This window comes from Dermacentor silvarum, chromosome 1, assembly GCF_013339745.2.
Source record: "Dermacentor silvarum isolate Dsil-2018 chromosome 1, BIME_Dsil_1.4, whole genome shotgun sequence".
NCBI classification, from domain to species: Eukaryota; Metazoa; Arthropoda; class Arachnida; order Ixodida; family Ixodidae; genus Dermacentor; species Dermacentor silvarum.
Window position 1 is genome coordinate 346964103 of NC_051154.1, and position 19930 is coordinate 346984032.

At 47.5% G+C, this 19930-nt stretch overlaps 1 protein-coding gene across 5 annotated transcripts in view; it reads left to right on the plus strand.

Moving 5' to 3' along the window:
- Positions 1 to 8906, plus strand: part of LOC119437396 (protein zer-1 homolog) — a 166690-nt gene extending 157784 nt beyond the window's left edge. For all 5 annotated transcript variants that reach the window (XR_007465025.1, XR_007465026.1, XM_049660495.1 and 2 more), the window contains one exon: positions 8776 to 8906. Coding sequence is in view for 3 of the 5 variants with exons in the window: in XM_037704427.2 (XP_037560355.1) it covers positions 8776 to 8827 (52 nt within the window). In the remaining 2 variants the exon portion in view is untranslated. The remainder of the gene's footprint in view (positions 1 to 8775) is intronic.
- The last annotated feature ends 11024 nt before the right edge of the window (positions 8907 to 19930 follow it).

Sequence of the window (19930 nt, forward strand, 5' to 3'; positions counted from 1 at the left end):
TCTAAATACATGGGGAACGGAAAAAAATACTTTCTCAGCAACCACTGTACCGATTTTGATGAGGCTTGTTACATTTAAAAAAAAAGTTCAAATCTAGTGACTGTAGCAAACGGATTTTTTGTTTATTCTGTTCATCCTATACAAAAATTGATAAAAATTGCAAGATTGTTAGGTAAGGTTGGGTTATATCAGGTCTAGAGAACACTTGCCTTGAAATGAACGCTGACTAGAGGGCATCGTGAACGCCCAACGTTTCCTACAAGATTCCAAGATATGATTCATCTGCAAATGGCTAATATATCAATTTTGCAACTCAAACTCGGCAATGAAAAACGATTTCACAATTCTGTCGAATGAACCTAATACACTTAAAGCGAGCAAAATTGATACAATATACACTGCTGTGAAATATACCACTAATTTGTTAGGACTATTGCAAAACCTTCATAAATATTGTAACAATTTCACGTAATCCATAAATTTATATATCAAAGTTGCCTGCTTTAGATGCTCTAATAGATGCAGTTTACAGAACTGGGATATCTATTTTTGGTGCATAGTTACAGATTTATAAAGTTCGGCTTTCCATTCGTTTTTTTTTAAGACTTACCAATTTTTGGCATTTAAAAAATATTGAGGTCCTAAATCAAAATTTTCCTTTCTACAGTCCCTGAAGTTTAACTTTCTCTCTCAGATACAATAAATTTTAATCAAATAAGTGCAGAGGTTGTCTCATAAAAGCATTTCTGCATTTTGCATGTATTTGTATAAGGAAATTAGAGTTGGCCCCGAGCTAAAGCTTCCTCTTAATGAGACCTAAATTTGACTATGCGTGTGCTGTTTAGGACCTTCACTATTATCACCTTGACAAAACTTCAGAATCTACCCCAGAACCATGCAGTGCAGTTGGTTTTCTCAGATTACTTAAGTAGATAAATAGTCACGAAACTAAATACTCACGGTAATCTCAAGCCTTTCATCATGTCACAGTTTAGCTCATCTTTGCCTGTTCAAGTTGTATCATGCACCACCTCAAACTCTCGCCATCAAGCAAGCCCATGGTCATTTGGATTGTGAATCATGAAAAAGCTGTGTACCTGCTACCGATGTACACCTCTGCTCATCTTTCATTTTTAATCAAGGCATCACAAGATTAGACATTGTGTTTCCTTGCAGTATCAGAGACTTCAAAGCAATGATCAAGAAACTGAATAGCTTCTAATATTTCTGTAATAGTCGAGTCCTACTGCAAAACCCAATCACTGGGACCTTGTAGGTATTGTAAGCATGTAAATTAGTTTGTAAAGGAGAAGAAACTGGCCCTTGACAGCGGCGACCTCCACATTTTTTATTTAAGCAAAGCTTTCTTTGCTTCATCCCCCCCCATTTTGTAGCTACAGAAAAGGGAAGAAAAAGTCTGCAAGAGAAGCTACTGAGTGTGAAGGAAGAAGTGAAGTTAACAAAATAGGTACAAAGCATGCATTGAGTGTGGAAGAGACCATAGGTTGGCACACTCACTCATGAGTGCACTCACTCACACTCACTCACACTCATTTAAAAGGCGTGAGTGCGAGTGCGAGTGAGTGCCACTGAGTGTGAGTGCGAGTGAGTGCCAGTGAGTGTGAGTGCAGGTGAGTGCGAGTGCGAGTGAGTGCCTGTGAGTGTGAGTGGAGGCGCAAGTGCGAGTGAGTGCAGGTGAGTGCGAGTGCGAGTGAGTGCCTGTGAGTGTGAGTGGAGGTGAGTGCAGGTGAGTGTGAGTGAGTGCCAGTGAGTGAGTGCGAGTGAGCGCCAGTGAGTGTGAGTGCAGGTGAGTGCGAGTGAGTGCCTGTGAGTGTGGAGGTGAGTGCGAGCGCGAGTGAGTGCTAGTGAGTGCGAGTGCAGGTGAGTGAGTGTGAGTGGAGGTGAGTGCCAGTGAGTGTGAGTGCAGGTGAGTGCAAGTGCGAGTGAGTGTCAGTGAGTGTGAGTGGAGGTGAGTGTGAGTGAGTGCCAGTAATTGCGACTGGAAGTGAGTGCGAGTGAGTGCCAGTGACTGCGAGTGGAAGTGAGTGCGAGTGCGCGTAAGTGCCAGTGAGTGGGAGTGAGTGTGAGTGGAAGTGAGTGCCAGTGAGTGTGAGTGCCGGTGAGTGTGAGTGGAGGTGAGTGCCAGTGAGTGGAGGTGAGTGCCAGTGAGTGTGAGTGGAGGTGAGAGCCAATGAGTGTGAGTGGAAGTGAGTGTGAATGGGGTGAGTGCTTGTGAGTGTGAGTGGAGCTGAGTGTGAACGTGACTGAGTGCTGTGAGTGTGAACGGGGTGAGTGCTTCTGGGTGTGTAGAGGTGAGTGTGAGTGTAAGTGCAGGTGAGTGTGAACATGAGTGAGTGGTTGTGAGTGGGAACGTGGTGAGTGCTTGAACGATAAGCAGAGGTGATATCGGTTCACCTTGCTTGCGGAAAAATGGAGGCATGTTGTGTGTACAAGCTCACTAGCGGTGATGACTTATCGCACTAGCAGATTGTGCACGCCAGGATAGAAACCACTCACTAAGGTCGTAATAATACAAGGATCAGGCATGAGTGAGACAATGTATAATGAGATGAGCGGATATATTATATTGCAATAGCAATTATATGGACACTCCAAGAGAACTTCTGCTGTGGTCGTGGACGTCGTCGTGAGGTTCCGTATAAGTCCAAACACGGTAAAATTGTCGCAGCGTGCCGGCGGTACGCTGCGTGTGCGAGTGCAAGCTTGCGAGGGTCAGCCGACACTTGCTGCTCAATCTCGCCCGCGCGAGGGAAAAGGCGGGGCGGAAGCGCGCTGCTTCTGTTGCGCTTCAGGCAACGGGGGGGGGGGGGGTCGTCTTGCTCCGGCGGCGGCCGCGTGGGTGTCGTATCTCGAAAGCGATCTTCGACGTGGAAAAAGGGCGCGCGCGCGCGCGCCTCCTCTTCAAAGCGATTGCGACGTGAACAATGTTCAACTAGAGCCGGTTACTTCGTATGCGCCGTGTTTTCGACGTTTAGTTCGCTTTGAAGCGAGAGGCGGCACGAAGGTCAATTCGCTCGCGGCTATAGCTGCGCCTCCTTACTCCAGTGTTCTGACAGCGAGTTTCCGCGGTCATCGAGCGAAATGCGTTCATGCTTACCTGTTCGCGCGTGACACCGTGCTTGTCTATTTAATTAGTAGGCGAATGTGTAATTAATCCGTTAATTTGTATTTATTAAAACATAACCTTACTGCCTTCCTCTGCACCCCTTCCATTCTTGCAATTAATTCTTTTGTGTACGGAAACCAAACAATATTGGCGTGCTTCAGCACTGTTCGAACAAGCATTTTGTAGGCCAGCAAATTTTATCTGGGGCCGCAAGACGAAGGTGTCTTCTCAGAAAGAAGAGTCGGTTTAGTGCTCAGCATGTGCATTGATTTCCACTTGAGGTTATTTTATTAACATGGCTTTCCCATCGGAGAGCGTATGTTAAAGTAACACCTAAATATTTACGCTGAAATGCACAAGTGAGAGGTGTGTCATTAATAATGTAAGTAAACTCAGATATCTGTTTCTTTCTTACTGTTAGCGTTACAGATTTTTCGGCATTTAGAGTCATCTGCCACTCCTGACACAAAGAAAAGGCAGAATTTTGTATATGGTGATTATCACTGTGATTAATTTCACGGTACGAAATACAATAGTCCGCGAATAGACGGATGTTACCATATAATCGGGAAGGCAAATCTTTTATGTATAATAAAAATAAGCTGGGTCCAAAACACTGCCTTGGCACACTCCCGATGCAACAGGTGCTAAATTGGAAGCTTCGTTATTAATATACACGAATTGTGAGCGGTATAGATCGGCACAGTGACTCATGAGGGCACTCACTCACACTCGCACTCCTTTCAAAGGGGTGAGTGCCAGTGAATGTGAGTGTAAGTGAATGCGAGTGCGAGCGAGTACCAGTGAGTGTGAGTGAGTGCCAGTGAGTGTGAGTGCAGGTGAGTGCGAGTGAGTGCCAGTGAGCGTGAATGCAGGTGAGTGTGAGTGCAGGTGAGTGCGAGTGAGTACCAGTGAGTGTGAGTGGAGGTGAGTGCGAGTGAGTGCCAGTGAGTGTGAGTGCGAGTGAGTACCAGTGAGTGTGAGTGCGAGTGAGTGTCTGTGAGTGTGAGTGGAGATGAGTGCGAGTGAGCGCCAGTGAGTGTGAGTGGAGGTGAGTGCAAGTGAGCGCCAGTGAGTCTGAGTGGAAGTGAGTGCGAGTGAGTGCTGTGAGTGTGAGTGGAGGTGAGTGTGAACGTGAGTGAGTGCGGGGCCTGGAAAAAATTATGGTGAGTGAGTGTGAGTGAGTGTTCTCCTACACTGCTGACCTATGGAAGAGACAGAGGCCTGGAATAAACATTAGGTAGATCAAGAATTAATTATGACGCTGCGAGATGTTCCGAATGCGAACATTTGCTGGCTTATAGGCACGAAGCGGAATGACGACGCTTCGTGGCCATGGGCAGCTAGGAGCTTAGAAAACATTACACCCAAAAGCAGGAACTGCCACATTGACACGCGGCGGCCGTCAGCAGTGAGGAACATTGCAATCTTTTTAGAAATGAGAGCTGCGAGGAATCAAGATGTTAAACGTTCCTTGTTATGTCTCATATTTCTCGATGTGCACACCGCTTCTGATCATTGTGCCGAGTGATCCCTGCCATTACTAAAACAGACTCAAGAAAATACAAGTCACGAGTTCGTTGGTGCGTTGCCTGGAGTCGTGATACGATGGCCATACAACCATGTGAAGTGGCTTAGTTCAAGCCACATTGCCAATTACACACACTGACAATAGCTTTTAGTAGATAGTTTGTAGTAGCAAATGCAAGGATGTAGTGTTTGCGTTTAAGTTGCTGTGACACACTGTTTGTGCAGTACGTAAGCGAGGCATGCAGTGCTAACGCACATAAGGGAAGTGGGGCTTAAGGGAATATGGCTGTGCTCGTCAAAGTGGGCGCCGCCGGCTTCCTATCCATCAAGTCATCATCCTGCACTGTTTGGCCCATTTGTTCCCAATTGATGCTTGTATTTGCTTTAGATTTATATTCTGATGCTTTGTAAGTAAAGTATTAGTGAAAGCTGTTGGCCGTTTTCTTGATCTGTTCTTGATTTTTCCATCAGTTTAGGCTTAACAAGAGTGAGAATTTACGAGCTGAACATGTACTCTGAGATTTGACAACATGCGTGGCGAGCCACGCGTGTGGTGCCCAATCGCAGAGGCCATAGACTACGAATGTTTGCTTGAACTTTGTATTTTGTGTAGATCGTGGCACAACATAAATTTTATGATCGTTATTATTTGCAAGAAAAACAGTATTTCCAGGGCCACTATGGTCGGGTATGGATGGATACAGCATTAGGTGTGATTGACATTTGGTGTGCATTTGACTTACTGGTGCTTTGTGTACTTTTACATCCAGGTAGTGTTGCAGCGGGTTACATCAGAATTCTGCTCAATTGCACAATTTATAAGTGTAGTTTGTGCCATGATTTTCTGTGTACAAAAGCGTTAGTGTTTGCTTTGCCCACTAACCTAATGCAAGTGTTTTACATTATAATAAAGCTGAATCATTGACTATGCATAACATAAATAAACTGTCTTATGAGTCGTGGAAGTGTATGTGCAGTGCAATACAATGGACATGTGCGTTGCGTCTTAGTAAATTTTATGTGCATTCATGTCACACTGATCTGAATGCTGCCTCTACATTGTAACATTTACGTCATTGTGTTACATTTGTGCAATTTTGTTTTATCTGCATAAACATTGCACTGCATTTGTGTCACTTTACAGAAAGGTTTGCATCATTAGCTTTGTGTTGCCATAACATTTCCTTCAAGATTTCTGTAAACATCGAAGAAAGCTTCTTTTATCGCCGATTCCCATGTGTGGGATCTGGCAATTTTCTTCACATGAAATTTTTTTAAACTAAGCGTGGATTCAGTGTTCCAACAAGACAAGGAGCAACATATATTTTCTTCGTAATAACGATGTCATGTGGACATGTCTCGCCAATGCTTCGTGGAATTATCCTAATACAGTTGCGTGGCCGAGGGTGTCAGCATGGTCCATGACATTGTTTTACACTGAGGTAATCATACTGTGCCGCGTGTAGCAACATGGCAGTGCTGCTTGTGGTGTTTGGAGCATTCCTCAGCTCACATTGAGATTCTGAAGCCTGCCATATGGTGAGGGAAGAGGTCGCTGCTGCTGTCATCTTGGTTGTTTTCTCAGGACTGTGTGCCTTGTATAAGTACGGCTTTATGTGCAAAAGATCTCTGTAATTGAGTGATAATAGCCGATGCTAAATGTAATGTGAGCACTGGATTTCTTTGTACATATAGAAATGTTAGCCAAAGTTTCTGGCATTTTCTCCAAGCTGTATAGAAAGCTGCTGTGAAGTGCATAAGCACTAGTTCTAATTCTGTGAGTTTAGGCATTGCTTGTGAACCTTGGTAAGTGTACAAGGAATGCTGCAGACCATGCAGAGCAAGAAGGTAACAAGTTGATTTTTGTTGTACATATGTTGTTACCCGCCGCCGTGGGCCAGGGGCTATGGTGTTTTGCTGAAGAGCACGAGGTTGCGGGTTCGAGTCTCGTCCGCAGTTGTCACATTCTGGGAGGGATGGAATGCAAAAACGTCCGGGTGATGTTGTAGAACACAAGGTGTTCAAAATCAATCCGGAGCCCTCCACTACGGCATCGCTCCTAATCCACTGTGTAGTTTCCGGTCATTAAACCCCACAATTTATTATTTTTTGTACATCTTGCGGGAAGAGCCACAACCACCCTTGACAGTATACCGTATTTATTCGAATCTAGGCCGACAGTTTTAAACATGAGTTACGAAAGTGCTATAGGTCGGCTTAGATTCGAGGATTTCGCCAACAGCCATCGGAACTGGGAAAATGGCTCGCCGCTAACGCTAGCCCCATAAGACATAGACTGTATAGCCATTATTCTATCTGCTGCCGCAGCCGTCTAGTACTGCAGCTCACTGTAACCGTACCCCCTTTTTGACAACATTGAATACGTGTAGTAGGTACAGTCGGCGGTTTTTCTTTTTCGGGCTTTTTCGCTTTCGGCAAGAAGCTGCGCAACCGAGCACGCGCTTTTAACAGTCGCCGCTATAGACGTGGTGTACGCCCGGAAGTGACAGGACCGCGCACCCTCTTAGTACAGTGCGTAGCTGGCGGTGGACATTGGCAAAATGTGTCACTTCCTTCTTGTGGCTGCTGTTGTTTACTGTTTTCTTGATCGGCTTGCATTCGAGGAAAGCTTTTCATTTTATTTTTCGACCTTACAAAAAGAAGTCTGACAAGAATCGAGGCCGGCCTAGATTCGAGTGAATATGGTATTGTGCTTGAACTTTCAGAGTAATTATGCAGCAAGCAGTGTTTTCTATGCTGCATATAAGGATAATCACTGGCAGGCTTGCTGTAGGAGGTACCTGCTGCAACATTGTTCATGAAAGACCATGAACATTTAGTTATGGTTAGCAGTGTTACTAGTTCTGGTCCGTTTACTGCTTTAGCCGAAACAGTGCATGAAGTATAGTGATGGTGAGCCCAGGACAAGTGTGCTCACTCAGTACACTAAAAATATGCCAGATTTTTGTTGCTGTTTTTCAGTAGTGTGATTGCAAAAAGAAAATGTATACCAAAGTAGTAATTGTAATTTAGTTATGTACATGAGGTGGTCCTTCAGTTTTGTTAATCTGTTGTCCTGTATGGAATTTTTTTAACTGATCCTATTGCTGATGTAGTCTCTTAATATCTGAATAGAGGACATTTTTTGTATACAGAGAAGACATATCAAGAACCCTTTTTTTTTTTTTGCATGGGCCTAAGCATTCTTAACATGAAAAATACGGAGGGAGCTATGTTAAAGTAACGAAATGAACACAAGATTGATGATTGTATTTGTGGAACAAAAAGAAGCCCTAAATGGTCTAAGAATTTTTCAAGCGTGCACTGACACCTGATTTATTTGAGGCACTATCTCACTTCAACTTCGTCATAAAAGATTTTCAAGTACTGATTATTTTGGTTAAGTGACGCAAGATAAAACTCATATGCAATTGACACAAACTGTAATATTGAACAAAAGAAGCACAATTTAATACACTTGTATTATCACTTTTATTATTGTCTGCAATTACCGATGCATGCGTTGTTGGGGAGAATGCTAGCTGGAGATCCAAATATCTTACTATATCGGTAGATGTGGCCAGAAGGTGCAAAAAAAGATAAGAACTAAAGTGCGGGGTAATTCTGAGGGTCGCCATCGCCGATCAAATATAAAAAAAATGTGCTGGGCTGATAACACAAATAATGCAGCGCTTGCCGAATCTCAGTGCATCAGCATAGCTGGGACTGGTCTGGCACCGTTCATGAAGGAAATGTGGCACGATGCAGACAATTATGTGTAGTTAGCAAGCAATAATTGTTTTTTTTTTTTGCACATGATATCGCCCTAGTAAGTGAAACATTAAAAAAATCGTTAAAGCTGCCCATTAGAAATAATGGCGTACTAGAAAAGAAACCTGCAGAGTTCATGCAGTGCCACAGATAGAAAACTAATTTTACTCCATTCACATATGAGCTGCCTCTGCTTCCAATCACTGCGGTCGGTTTCTTATCTACGCTCTCTACATATGTTCACCACCTTGGGGTAGCAGACCCGCGGCCCTCATTTTGTCTTGCGATTTCTTCCCAATGGCGTTCCGGCAAGTGGCTACAATAATACGCCTCCTTGTCATTTGCAGCAACCAGACTGAGCATGGCGATTCAATGTTCCTGGAAGAAGAGACTGCGTGACAGACAGCCCCTGCGTTGGGTCGCCAAAAAGATTTGCAATAAACGATGCTGCTGCGAGTCGTGCAGCGTTTTCGCGCCATATGTGTTCTCTCTTTTCAATGGCCAAAGGAGACAGAGGCAAAGAATGAACGCTTCGTGTACGCTTCATGTTGAAATTGCCTGTGACAGCACTGTCCCGCTTTTTTCATGCGCACTGCCGGAAGAGACAGTAATTACTCGTAATAAATCACAGCGTTCATGCTCAATATTTACTAATTACCCCCTTACCCCATGGTGTTCGTACAGGGTGTTCAGCTAGCTATCGTGCACCGCTTTTTTAATGACAGGCCATCATGCGCAAAGATAACCAAGTGCATATTGTTCAGTCGAGTAGAGCAGCCGCCAGTAATTTTGTTGAATGGCGGCGGTTTATTAATTGCAATTAGCTAATTTTATAATTACTGCTCTGAATGGCATGCTGTTGATGAGGAACTTGTAGAAAATTTTTAAAAAACTTAAAACTGGCATGTTTTCAGCCGGGTATGTTTTGCCCATTTATTTTTTCCCGATGATAAAGAAAATCGGCGAGAAAAATATTGCGTGACTAACCGTCCGCCTGCATCAAAAAGCAGCGCTAGGTCACTCTAGCGGCACTCAAACCATAGGCGGAAAGTTTTACCTTTTCCGGGGGGAGGTGGGGGGGGGGGGGGACCTCTCGGATGTGGTCGACGAGACTGGCCTGACCAGGGGCCTGACCCATACCCATGTATGCATATACAGGGTGTCCCACGTAACTTTAGCCAAACTTTAAAAATATGCAACTGCCACCTAGCTCAACAGAACCAAGGTAATGCTATTTGCGGTCACTTAGAGATACTCAGATTATTTTTTGCATTCCGCCTAATTAAATAATTAGTCATAATGAATTAATCAACTTCTCTATTATAATTAGATCAAAAGTGTCAATGAGAAAATTGTAGAGCAATATGAAAAACTCCCGATGCAGCTTTCTGTTGCTCAATGCGTGCAACATATAAGTTTTTCCGAGCGTGAAAGATGCCCGCGAATACACGCAAAGTGCCTCGAGCGGCCAGTCGCGCGGCAATTTTGCGTGCATTCGCGGGCTTCGTTCACGCTCGGAAAACACTTTTTTGTTGCACGCATTGAGCAACAGAAAGCTGTATCAGGAGTTTTTCATAGTGCTCTACAATTTTCTCATTTACACTTTTCATCTAATTATAATAATTAAGAAGTTGATTTATTAATTATGACTAATTATCTAATTAGGCGGAATGCAAAAAATCTGAGTATCTAAGCGACCGCAAACAGCATTACCTTGGTTCTGTTGAGCTAGGTGGCATTTGCATATATTTAAAGTTTGGCTAAAATTACGTGGGACACTGTATATACATTAACCTTAATAAAAATTACACTGGAAACATTGTGTGGCCTCGAAAGATTGTTCACTGAAGTGGCGAGCTTATATGAGTATTTGCAAGGCCTCGGAGTAAGAGACAATTCAGTTTTACAGCCCGAGTCCCCTCGTACCACCAAGAGAGTGGCATCTCTCGGATGAGCCGTGCGACAAGCAGATTCAGTTGCCTGTGACAGCGCTGTCCCGCTTTTTTCATACACACTGCCGGAAGAGGCAGTAATTACTCATAATAAATGGCAGCGTTCAAATGCAAGATTTACTAATTACCCCCTTATCCCATGGTGTTCGTACAGGGTGTCCCAGCTAGCTATCGTGCACCGCATTTTTTTTTTTTTTTAATGACAGGCCATCATGCTCGAAGATAACCAAGTACACGTTGAGGAGTTATATTTGTTTTGTGCGCATTACGTCGCACAAATACACATTATTGAAAACCATGTAGCGCCTTCTAAATGTTTTAATACGAAATATACAATCAAGAAATCTTTTCCTGACGAAATGTCAGTTATTGAGAAGATAAGACATAACATATATTGTAAAGGCGTTTATTGCACGCACGCGTTAGGGCTGACCGTTCGATCAGTTCAGGGAACGGCGAGCGCCATAGTCCGAGCGATGCGCTGGAGAGATTGACCCACTAGACAGCGCTGGTAAGCATGCCCTACTGCATCGTTCTCCTCTTCACTACAATTACCCCGGGGACAAAAAAAAAAAGAGAGCCGTCTGGCGACCTAACAGTTCGTCACTATTACATAATACGGCTTGAGGCACTCGACGTTGACAATGTCGCGTCCGCGACGGCGCATGTCCGAAGATGGTTCAACGGGCTCAATCACATAGTTAACGGGTGATGCACGCTCGACGATGCGGTAGGGACCTTCATACTTGGGCATTAACTTGGAAGACAGACCAGGTGCAGCGGAAGGAACTGAGATCCACACAAGCGCGCCAGGAAGCAAGGTGGGCGCAGAGGTGATGTCACCGCGAATGTTCTTCTGGCGCTCTTGGTCATTGGAGGTAAAGGCCCGGGCAAGGTCGCGGCGCTCTTCGGCATGTCTCGCCGTATCAGAAATGGGCGCACATTCAGATGCGTCGGGCCGGTATGGTAGCATTGTGTCGATTGTGTGCCATGGGTGCCGGCCGTGGTACCATATAAGAAATATGGCGAAAAACCAGTAGTGCTCTGCGTAGCGGTATTGTACGCGTAGGTGACAAAAGGGCAGAATGGCGTCCCAGTTTGTGTGGTCGGAGGAGACGTACATTGAGAGCATGTCGCCGAGCGTATGGTTGAACCGCTCCGTCACTTCCGTGAGTCCATTGATTTGAGGATGCTACGCCGTTGTTGTGCGATGAACAACGTGGCACTCTTTGAGAACAGCTGCAACTACTTCGGAGAGGAAGACACGTCCGCGGTCACTGAGCAGCTCCTCGGGTGGCCTATGACGTAGGATGACTCGACGAAGCAGGAAGGAGGCAACGTCGCGCGCTGTAGTTGCCGGAAGCGCCGCAGTTTCAGCGTATTGCGTAAGGTGGTCAACCGCCACAATGGGCCAGCGGTTTCCAGTCGATGTCATGGGAAGGGGCCCGAACAAATCTATACCGACGCGCCCAAAGGGCCGGGTGGGGGAAGGTAAAGGTTACAGCCCAGCTGGCGAGAGGCGGGGTGAAGATTTCCGGCGCTGGCAATCGGGACAAGAGCGTACAAACTTTTGAACGTAGCTGTACATCCCTCGCCAGTAGTACCGCCGTTGAAGGCGCTGGTAAGGATGCCCCACTGCATCGTCCCTCCTCTTCACTACAATATAAACATTAAACCATATATCGCAATTTCTGAACACAACTTATGACAAATTATTAGCAAAAGTGTAATGTGATTCCATAACGCAATAGTTTCATTACTTGTCAAAGCATGCCTTATGCCACTGGTTTCGTTTATTTTCTGGAGGCAGAATAATGGATCAGGTGCCCAAATAATTCAACATATTAACAAATAAATAAGACAGCGACATCTCGATAGCAAATGTAGGAACAGCGTGGATTAATTGTGTTATTGAACGGCAAATGCAGCATATGACGAATAAAAATTAATAAGGAAAATGCACAGATTGGACTGGGGAGTTTTACAAATAGCGCAACCACGCGACTTTTCTTACCCAAATGGCCTCACTCTGCTTGCGCTGTTATGTACCCCATTTTCGTTCTTTTGTAAAACTTTTTGCATTGTTTTCTAAGCCAGGTGGTTTGCTTTGACTTGTAAGTTGGTGCCTTTCTCTCTCCTATTAAAGACATCACTTCGTTGTGTGATGTGGTGATTTCACCATCATTGAAAAAGTGTTTGTTTGGGCACTTGATCTGGAAATAAAGTCGTCGGCAATCTTATTCAGATTGATTTTGCGGGAGAGTTCTTTGTGGGCTTGCAAAATTGCCAGATGGTTCAAACTGTTTTGTCCAGTCGTCGACCGCAAGTACATTTTCAGTCGCCGAAGGCAAGAAAAGGAGCTCTCAGATGTCAACGAGATTGGTATGCCCAACGCAATTATTTTAGCTTGGTCATTTCCGCCAAAGCTTTCGCAAGTGTTCGCCCTTGCCCCCCGTAAAGATGTGCACGACGTCCTCGAATGTGTGCAATGATGCCAACCTTTGCTGGCTTAAAATGTCAATCAGCATATCTGCGCAAAATCAGACCTCCTGGTTCAAGAACGCTACCGTAGAACGCCATCACCGTAGAACTTCCCTATGGCAGGCTGCTCAATGCGGGACTTATGCTGCCACATATCAGGTGGATACCTGTTGTTTAACGAAGACAGCACTGTGTCAAGTACTTCATAGAACCTCTGGCGGTACATGTCACTCGCTGATGGTAACACGTGAGCTGAGGAACCTTCTAGATTGCGGCGTGGAGTCTTCTTTCGCCTAGCAGCTAGAACCATGTGTTCTAGCTGCTACAACATCTACTTTTCCTGCCTCATCCATACATACGCGGGTCACGCGCTTCATTTTGGAGTTAATCTGCGCCGAGTTCAAGCTTGGGCCATCCGAGGTGGCTGGTCCCTTCGCGTGCGCTGTCTCCCCGCGCGCCTAGTGTTATGTTTCAGCTCGTGCTCATACGGTGGAAAATACGCTTCCTTTTCAGCGTCAGACGGGTTGTGGCGAAGTACCGATAAGCGAGGTGCCCACTGTTGGTTTTGTCGTTGGTGCTCATGCTGTGTTTGTAGCCGGTGCACATTGCAACGTCCGCAGCCGCGGTAGAAACTAGCTCGACGCCTGTTTTATATTTATCCTTTTATTGCGACAGCAATTTTATCGACACTCAAGGCAAATTATCACTGTCGTCGTCGCCGTGATATTCCGTATAAAGTCCAAAAGTCATATGATTGAGCGACCCATACACCGGGTGCGAGAAAAAGCGCGTAACACTGAGCCGGAAAGGATGGCGACTTGATCGACATTATATTCCCACGCGGTCATTATTCGACTTAGTTGGAGGTCACGTGATCAAATGCGCGCATGGGGAGCAGAGCACGTGTCTTCTCATCTAGCCTTGCCGCACCTGCGAATGACTGCGCGGTTGACGCTTACGCGGCCCGCGAGCCGTATCCAATTGTTGGTAATCATTGGGGGGTGCAATGATCAAGGGCGAGCAGGGATGGCTGCTTACTTCATGCGCGCTGTCTTCCTTCTTAGGCTGTTTTTCCGCGCCCCAAGTGGTGCAGATCGCATAGCCGAAGTTAAGAGAGAGGAGCAATTGGAGATTGCTGACAGAGGCCGTCCTGCAGTGGACATAAAGATACGCGGATGATGATGAATGGAATTTCCAGAGTCGCGCTAAATCGCATGGCTGTACAAACCGTTCGTCCCCGCTGCCGGCGTTCTTCATAATGGCAGCGTTGTGATAGCGACTGCTCGTGGTCATCCAGCGAGATATTTACAGGCTTACATTGTCGGTGCATTGCACGGTGTTATTTTAATTAGTAAGTAAATGTTACTACAATTCATATAGGCGATATAACCAACATACAGACTAGTGTGAGGGCCGCACTTTCTTGCCGCAATTTTGACGAGCCTTACATGGGACCGGGCCATTTTATCTAATTTCTCCAACTAAGAGTATGAAACAGTGTTGCCAGGTCCGACGAGGTGGCGTAGCCAAAAGCTAGAGAATTTGTAGCCCAAATGCAGCCAAACAGAAAAAAAAGTGGAAAATATTTCGTAGCCAAATATAGCCATTTATATTTGCACTTTTATTTGTGTATACATTTTCACAGTCGACTACGGCAATCCTTTTTTGCACAACCCGTCGTAACAAAATGTCCGTGCCGCCGGGATGGTCGGCCCTTTACATCAGCAACAGCGACATCATGCTTGCACAGAACACTTTTTGGTTAGCCCCGGAAGCTCTTAAGTTCAAGCGAATCGCTGCAGAGGGAGAAATCAGTGCTTTTATTTTATGACAGAGTACTAAGTTATCATTTTTTAGTTATTTAAGTAATAATAACTACGAACTCTGCTTTTTATCTGTCGTAAACACAAAATAATGTTCAGCGTCATCGATCTCTCACGTTATCTCTGCCTACGACGTAGAAGTTCAGCTGTCCAACGATCTGCGACGGCGACATGCTCACGGCTTCTTTTTTGATGAGCTAAAACAATGCTTTCGCGCTATGATATCTAGCGTTATTTGTCGCATCGTCCTATCTTGTTTTCTCGTTTTTTTCCCAATTAGCTTGGGCAGGATTAGCTGGGAGACACACTACCTATATATATATATATATATATATATATATATATATATTGTAGCGAAGAAGACTGGCGCCCTGTGTGACTGGCGCGCCCTGTGGACGTACTATCATCATCGGCCCGCCGACGAAGACGGGCTCGCGCTCTCGGTGTCCGACGCTCAACTGAGACGGTCGCGTTTCTGAGTCGTCAATAAACCCCATTACATATTTGGTGGAGGTGCTGGGTACTACTTCCCCAACCCTGGAACTACGCAATCGGACGCTGCCGGCCATCATGCCTGACGACGCCAGCCAAACAACACCTCCGGCACCGCCAACCTTGATTTGTCCTGGCCCCGTGCGTCAACACGATCCTCCCATCTTCAGCGGCTCCGACGAATACGACGTCGAAGATTGGCTCTCGATCTACGAGCGGGTGAGTGCCCCCAATAAATGGGACGATGCTACGAAGCTCAGCTACGCCAACTTCTATCTCACGGGTGTCGCTAGCGTGTGGTACCACAACCACGAATCCGACCTTCGCACCTGGTCCGATTTCAAGGCGCGCATTACGCAAGTGTTCGGTCGCCCTGCGGTGCGGAAGCTCCGTGCCGAAGAGCGCTTGCGCAGCCGTTCCCAGCAACCCGGTGAGAACTTCACCAAGTACATAGAAGATGTTGCAGACCTTTGTAAGCGCGTCGATCCATCGATGACTGAGTCTGACAAGATCCGTCACGTGATGAAGGGAATCGAAGACGACGCATTCCAAATGCTCCTCTCGAAAAGCCCGCGGACCGTGGTCGAGGTCGCTGAACTTTGTCAGAGTTACGACGAACTCAGGCGGCAACGTCTGCTCACTCGACGTTCTTCTGTTCCCGATGTTTCCGTTGCAAGTTTAGCCGCTGTCACTAACAACGACTATCTGCTAGGCGAAATCAAGGAATTTATACGCTCCGAAGTCGCCCGCCAGCTATCCCTACTCACCGCCGTCCCCGGACCTACGCCGTCCTTGGCTCCTCCGTTGCGTCAAATGCTCCAAGAACAAGTGTCCGAAGCCATACAGTCTCCTCGTGCAGCGCCACCATTGTCTGTACCTCTCAGCTACGCCGAGGTTGCAGCACGGCCACCCCCATCGACTTTTTCAGCGCCACCGTTTGCTGCACCGCCACGTCCAATCCCTCCAGTGTACACCACCAGATCACCAGCTAGCACGGGACCCTGGCGTACACCCGACAATCGCCCCGTGTGCTTCTTCTGTGGTATCCCTGGTCACGTGGCACGGCTCTGTCGCCGTCGCTTATGGCTTCAAGGTCATGACCAACCTGTCTCCTCCTACGTTTCGCCAGCTTCGTCCTTCTCACCGCCACGTGATTCGCACTTGCCGTCCACGCGCAACGTCATTCCTTCTGCCCGTGATCGTCGCTCGCCATCCCCTCATCGCCGCTCACTTTCCCCCATGCGGCGGCGTCCGGCCCCGTCGGAGCAGGAAAACTAGCTACCGCAGTTCAAGAGGCGAGAACTGCGTTCAAGTCGAACCACACAAGGCCTCGCTCTCTTCCGACGAACGTAATCGAAGTATCTGTTGAAGGAGTCGTCACACTGGCATTAGTCGACACAGGCGCCGCCGTTTCAGTAGTTACGGAAGAACTTTGCCGCAAGCTTCGAAAAGTAATGACGCCCTTATCTGCGCTGTCACTCCGGACTGCAAGTTCCCAGTGCATTACCCCTGTTGCCGCATGTACCGCCCGCATCGTCATTCAAGGATACAAGTATACAGTCGAGTTCGTCGTCCTCTCATCCTGTTCATACGACGTCATCTTGGGGTGGGACTTCCTTTCCGATCATCAGGCCGTCATTGATTGTTCTCGCGCCGAAATTGAATTTTCTCCGCTTCCCGACACCCGCTCACATGAACTTGACGATCTCGGCGACAAACTGGTCGTTACAGAAGACACTACGATCCCTCCGCACTCTTCGGTGATTGCGCATGCCTGCTCTACTTTCGCCACTGACACTACTGCCCTGTTTGTCCCATCGGTCATCTTTGTTCGTCGACAATGTTCCCTTCCCTTCGCTGTCCTAACTGTCAGTGGTGGCTTCACGAGACTACTCGTTTCCAACGCTAAGGCCACGCCCCTCGTCTTACGTCGTGGCGAGTGCCTTGGACGTCTTCAGTCTGCCGATTCGGTTACCATCTTTGACGCGCCTCTTGACGACACCTGTTCAGACGTGAACTCGTTGACCTATAGCTTGCATTGTTCCCAGCCTAGGCACGACGTCTTCTATAGTTCAGTGGATGCCCTCTTGAGCCCTACGCAGCGTTCGCAGATTCTCAGCCTTCTACGGAAATACCAATCTACGTTCGACTGTCAACACGCCCCATTAGGCCGCACATCGACTGTACGTCACGAGATCGACACCGGCACCCACGCACCACTGCGCCAGAGGCCTTATCGTGCATCACCCGCGGAGCGCCATGTTATTGAAAACCAAGTAAGCGAAATGCTTGAGCGTGGAGTGGTTCAACCTTCTAATAGTCCCTGGGCGTCGCCTGCAGTCCTGGTTAAGAAAAAAGATGTCTCAATTCGATTTTGCGTTGACTACCGCCTACTTAATAAGATAACTCGCAAAGACGTCTACCCTTTACCGCGCATCGACGATGCTCTGGATTGTTTGCAAGGCGCGGAGTATTTTTCTTCGCTCGATTTACGCTCAGGCTATTGGCAAGTGCCTATGGATCCTGCCGATCGCCCGAAGACAGCCCTCGTGACCCCAGATGGCCTATATGAATTTAACGTTATGCCGTTTGGGCTTTGCAATGCCCCTGCTACATTCGAACGAATGATGGACAATCTGCTTCGTGGGCTCAAATGGAAGACATGCCTATGTTACCTTGATGATGTCGTCGTCTTTTCTCCAGATTTTCCCACACATCTCTACCGTCTCGAACAAGTCCTGCAGTGCATCACCGAGGCAGGCCTCCAACTCAACTTGAAGAAATGTCGCTTTGGAGCCCAGCAGCTTGCTATACTCGGACACGTCGTATAGAAAGATGGCATACTCCCTGATCCTTCGAAACTTCACGCCGTCGCCGAGTTCCCGAAACCCACGTCTCTGAAAGAACTTCGGAGCTTTATCGGGCTCTGCTCCTACTTTCGTCGTTTTATCCGGAATTTCGCTTCCATCATTGCTCCGTTGACTCAGCTGCTTCGCGGCGACACACGACTTTCTACTTGGACCACAGCTTGCGACGATGCGTTTGAAACCATGCGGCGTTTGCTTACTTCGCCTCCCGTACTGCGCCATTTCGACCCCACGGCCCCCACGGAAGTCCACACCGACGCCAGTGGCGTAGGACTTGGTGCCGTGCTTGCACAGCGAAAAAGTGGGCATGATGAATACGTAGTAGCTTACGCCAGCCGAACACTAACGAAAGCGGAATCTAACTACTCCGTCACCGAAAAGGAGTGCCTGGCTATCATCTGGGCCCTTGGAAAATTCCGACCCTACCTGTACGGCCGCCCTTTCGACGTCGTTACAGATCACCATGCTCTATGTTGGTTATCGACTTTAAAGGATCCGTCAGGCCGCCTTGCGCGATGGTCTCTACGGTTACAAGACTTCGACATACGTGTCATTTACCGGTCTGGCCGTAAACACACCGACGCGGATGCCCTCTCTCGGTCGCCTACACCAAGTGACATGACTTGCATTACAGCCATCGAATCGGCGTTTTCGTCGCCTGTGCCCGTCAACATGGCTGTGGAGCAACGCAAAGATCCCTGGATTGCGGCACTTATGGATTGCATTTCTGACACTTCAACAACACCTTCACGTGCTATCCGCCGCCACGCTTCTCATTTCGAGTTGCGGGATGGTGTTCTCTATCGTCGAAATTACGCTTCCGACGGTCGCAGATGGTTGATCGTCGTTCCCCGCCATCTGCGCACAGATGTATGCTCCGCTCTCCATTCAGACCCGCAATGCGCCCATGCCGGCCTCTTCAAGACTTACGCCAGGCTTCGCTCCCGCTTTTATTGGCGTGGCATGTATAATTTTGTGCGAAAGTACATTCGCTCGTGCACAGCGTGCCAACGACGCAAGCTTCCTGCTCCTCGTCCTTTTGGTCCTTTACAGCCCATTCCTTGTCCGTCCCGACCATTTGACCGCGTCGGCATCGATCTCTACGGCCCTCTTCCCTGCACATCAGCTGGCAATCGCTGGATTATTGTCGCTGTCGACCACCTCACCCGCTATGCAGAAACTGCGGCACTGCAAACAGCGATAGCCCGCGACATTGCGTCCTTCCTACTGTATCACTTCATACTGCGTCATGGGGCACCGCGGGAACTTCTTAGTGACAGAGGGCGTGCGTTTCTTTCCGAAGTTCTTAACGCCCTTCTGACCGCGTGCCATACCGTCCATCGCACCAGTACAGCTTATCATCCGCAAACGAACGGCATAACAGAACGGTTTAATCGTACTTTGGGCGACATGCTATCCATGTACATGGCATCGGATCATACCAACTGGGACCTCGTTTTGCCGTATGTTACGTACGCCTATAATACCGCTTCACAGGCCACAACGGGATTTTCGCCATTCTTTCTCGTATATGGCCGTGAACCTACATGTACGCTCGACACCATTCTCCCCTACCGGCCTGACCCATCAGAGGGCACGCCTCTGTCTGAAGCCTCCAAGTATGCCGAGGAATGCCGTCAGCTGGCCCGTTCGTTCACGGCGGAAGACCAGAGTCTCCAAAAATTCCTTCGCGATGATGACCGACCTCCCTGCACCTACTAGCCGGACTCACTAGTCTGGCTGTGGATACCTTCAAGCACCCCTGGTCTATGCTCTAAACTCCTCGCTCAATACCACGGTCCCTACCGCGTCGTTGAACAGACGACGCCGGTCAACTACGTCGTTGAGCCGTTAACGCCATCTACTGACTTGAGGCGTCGTGGACGC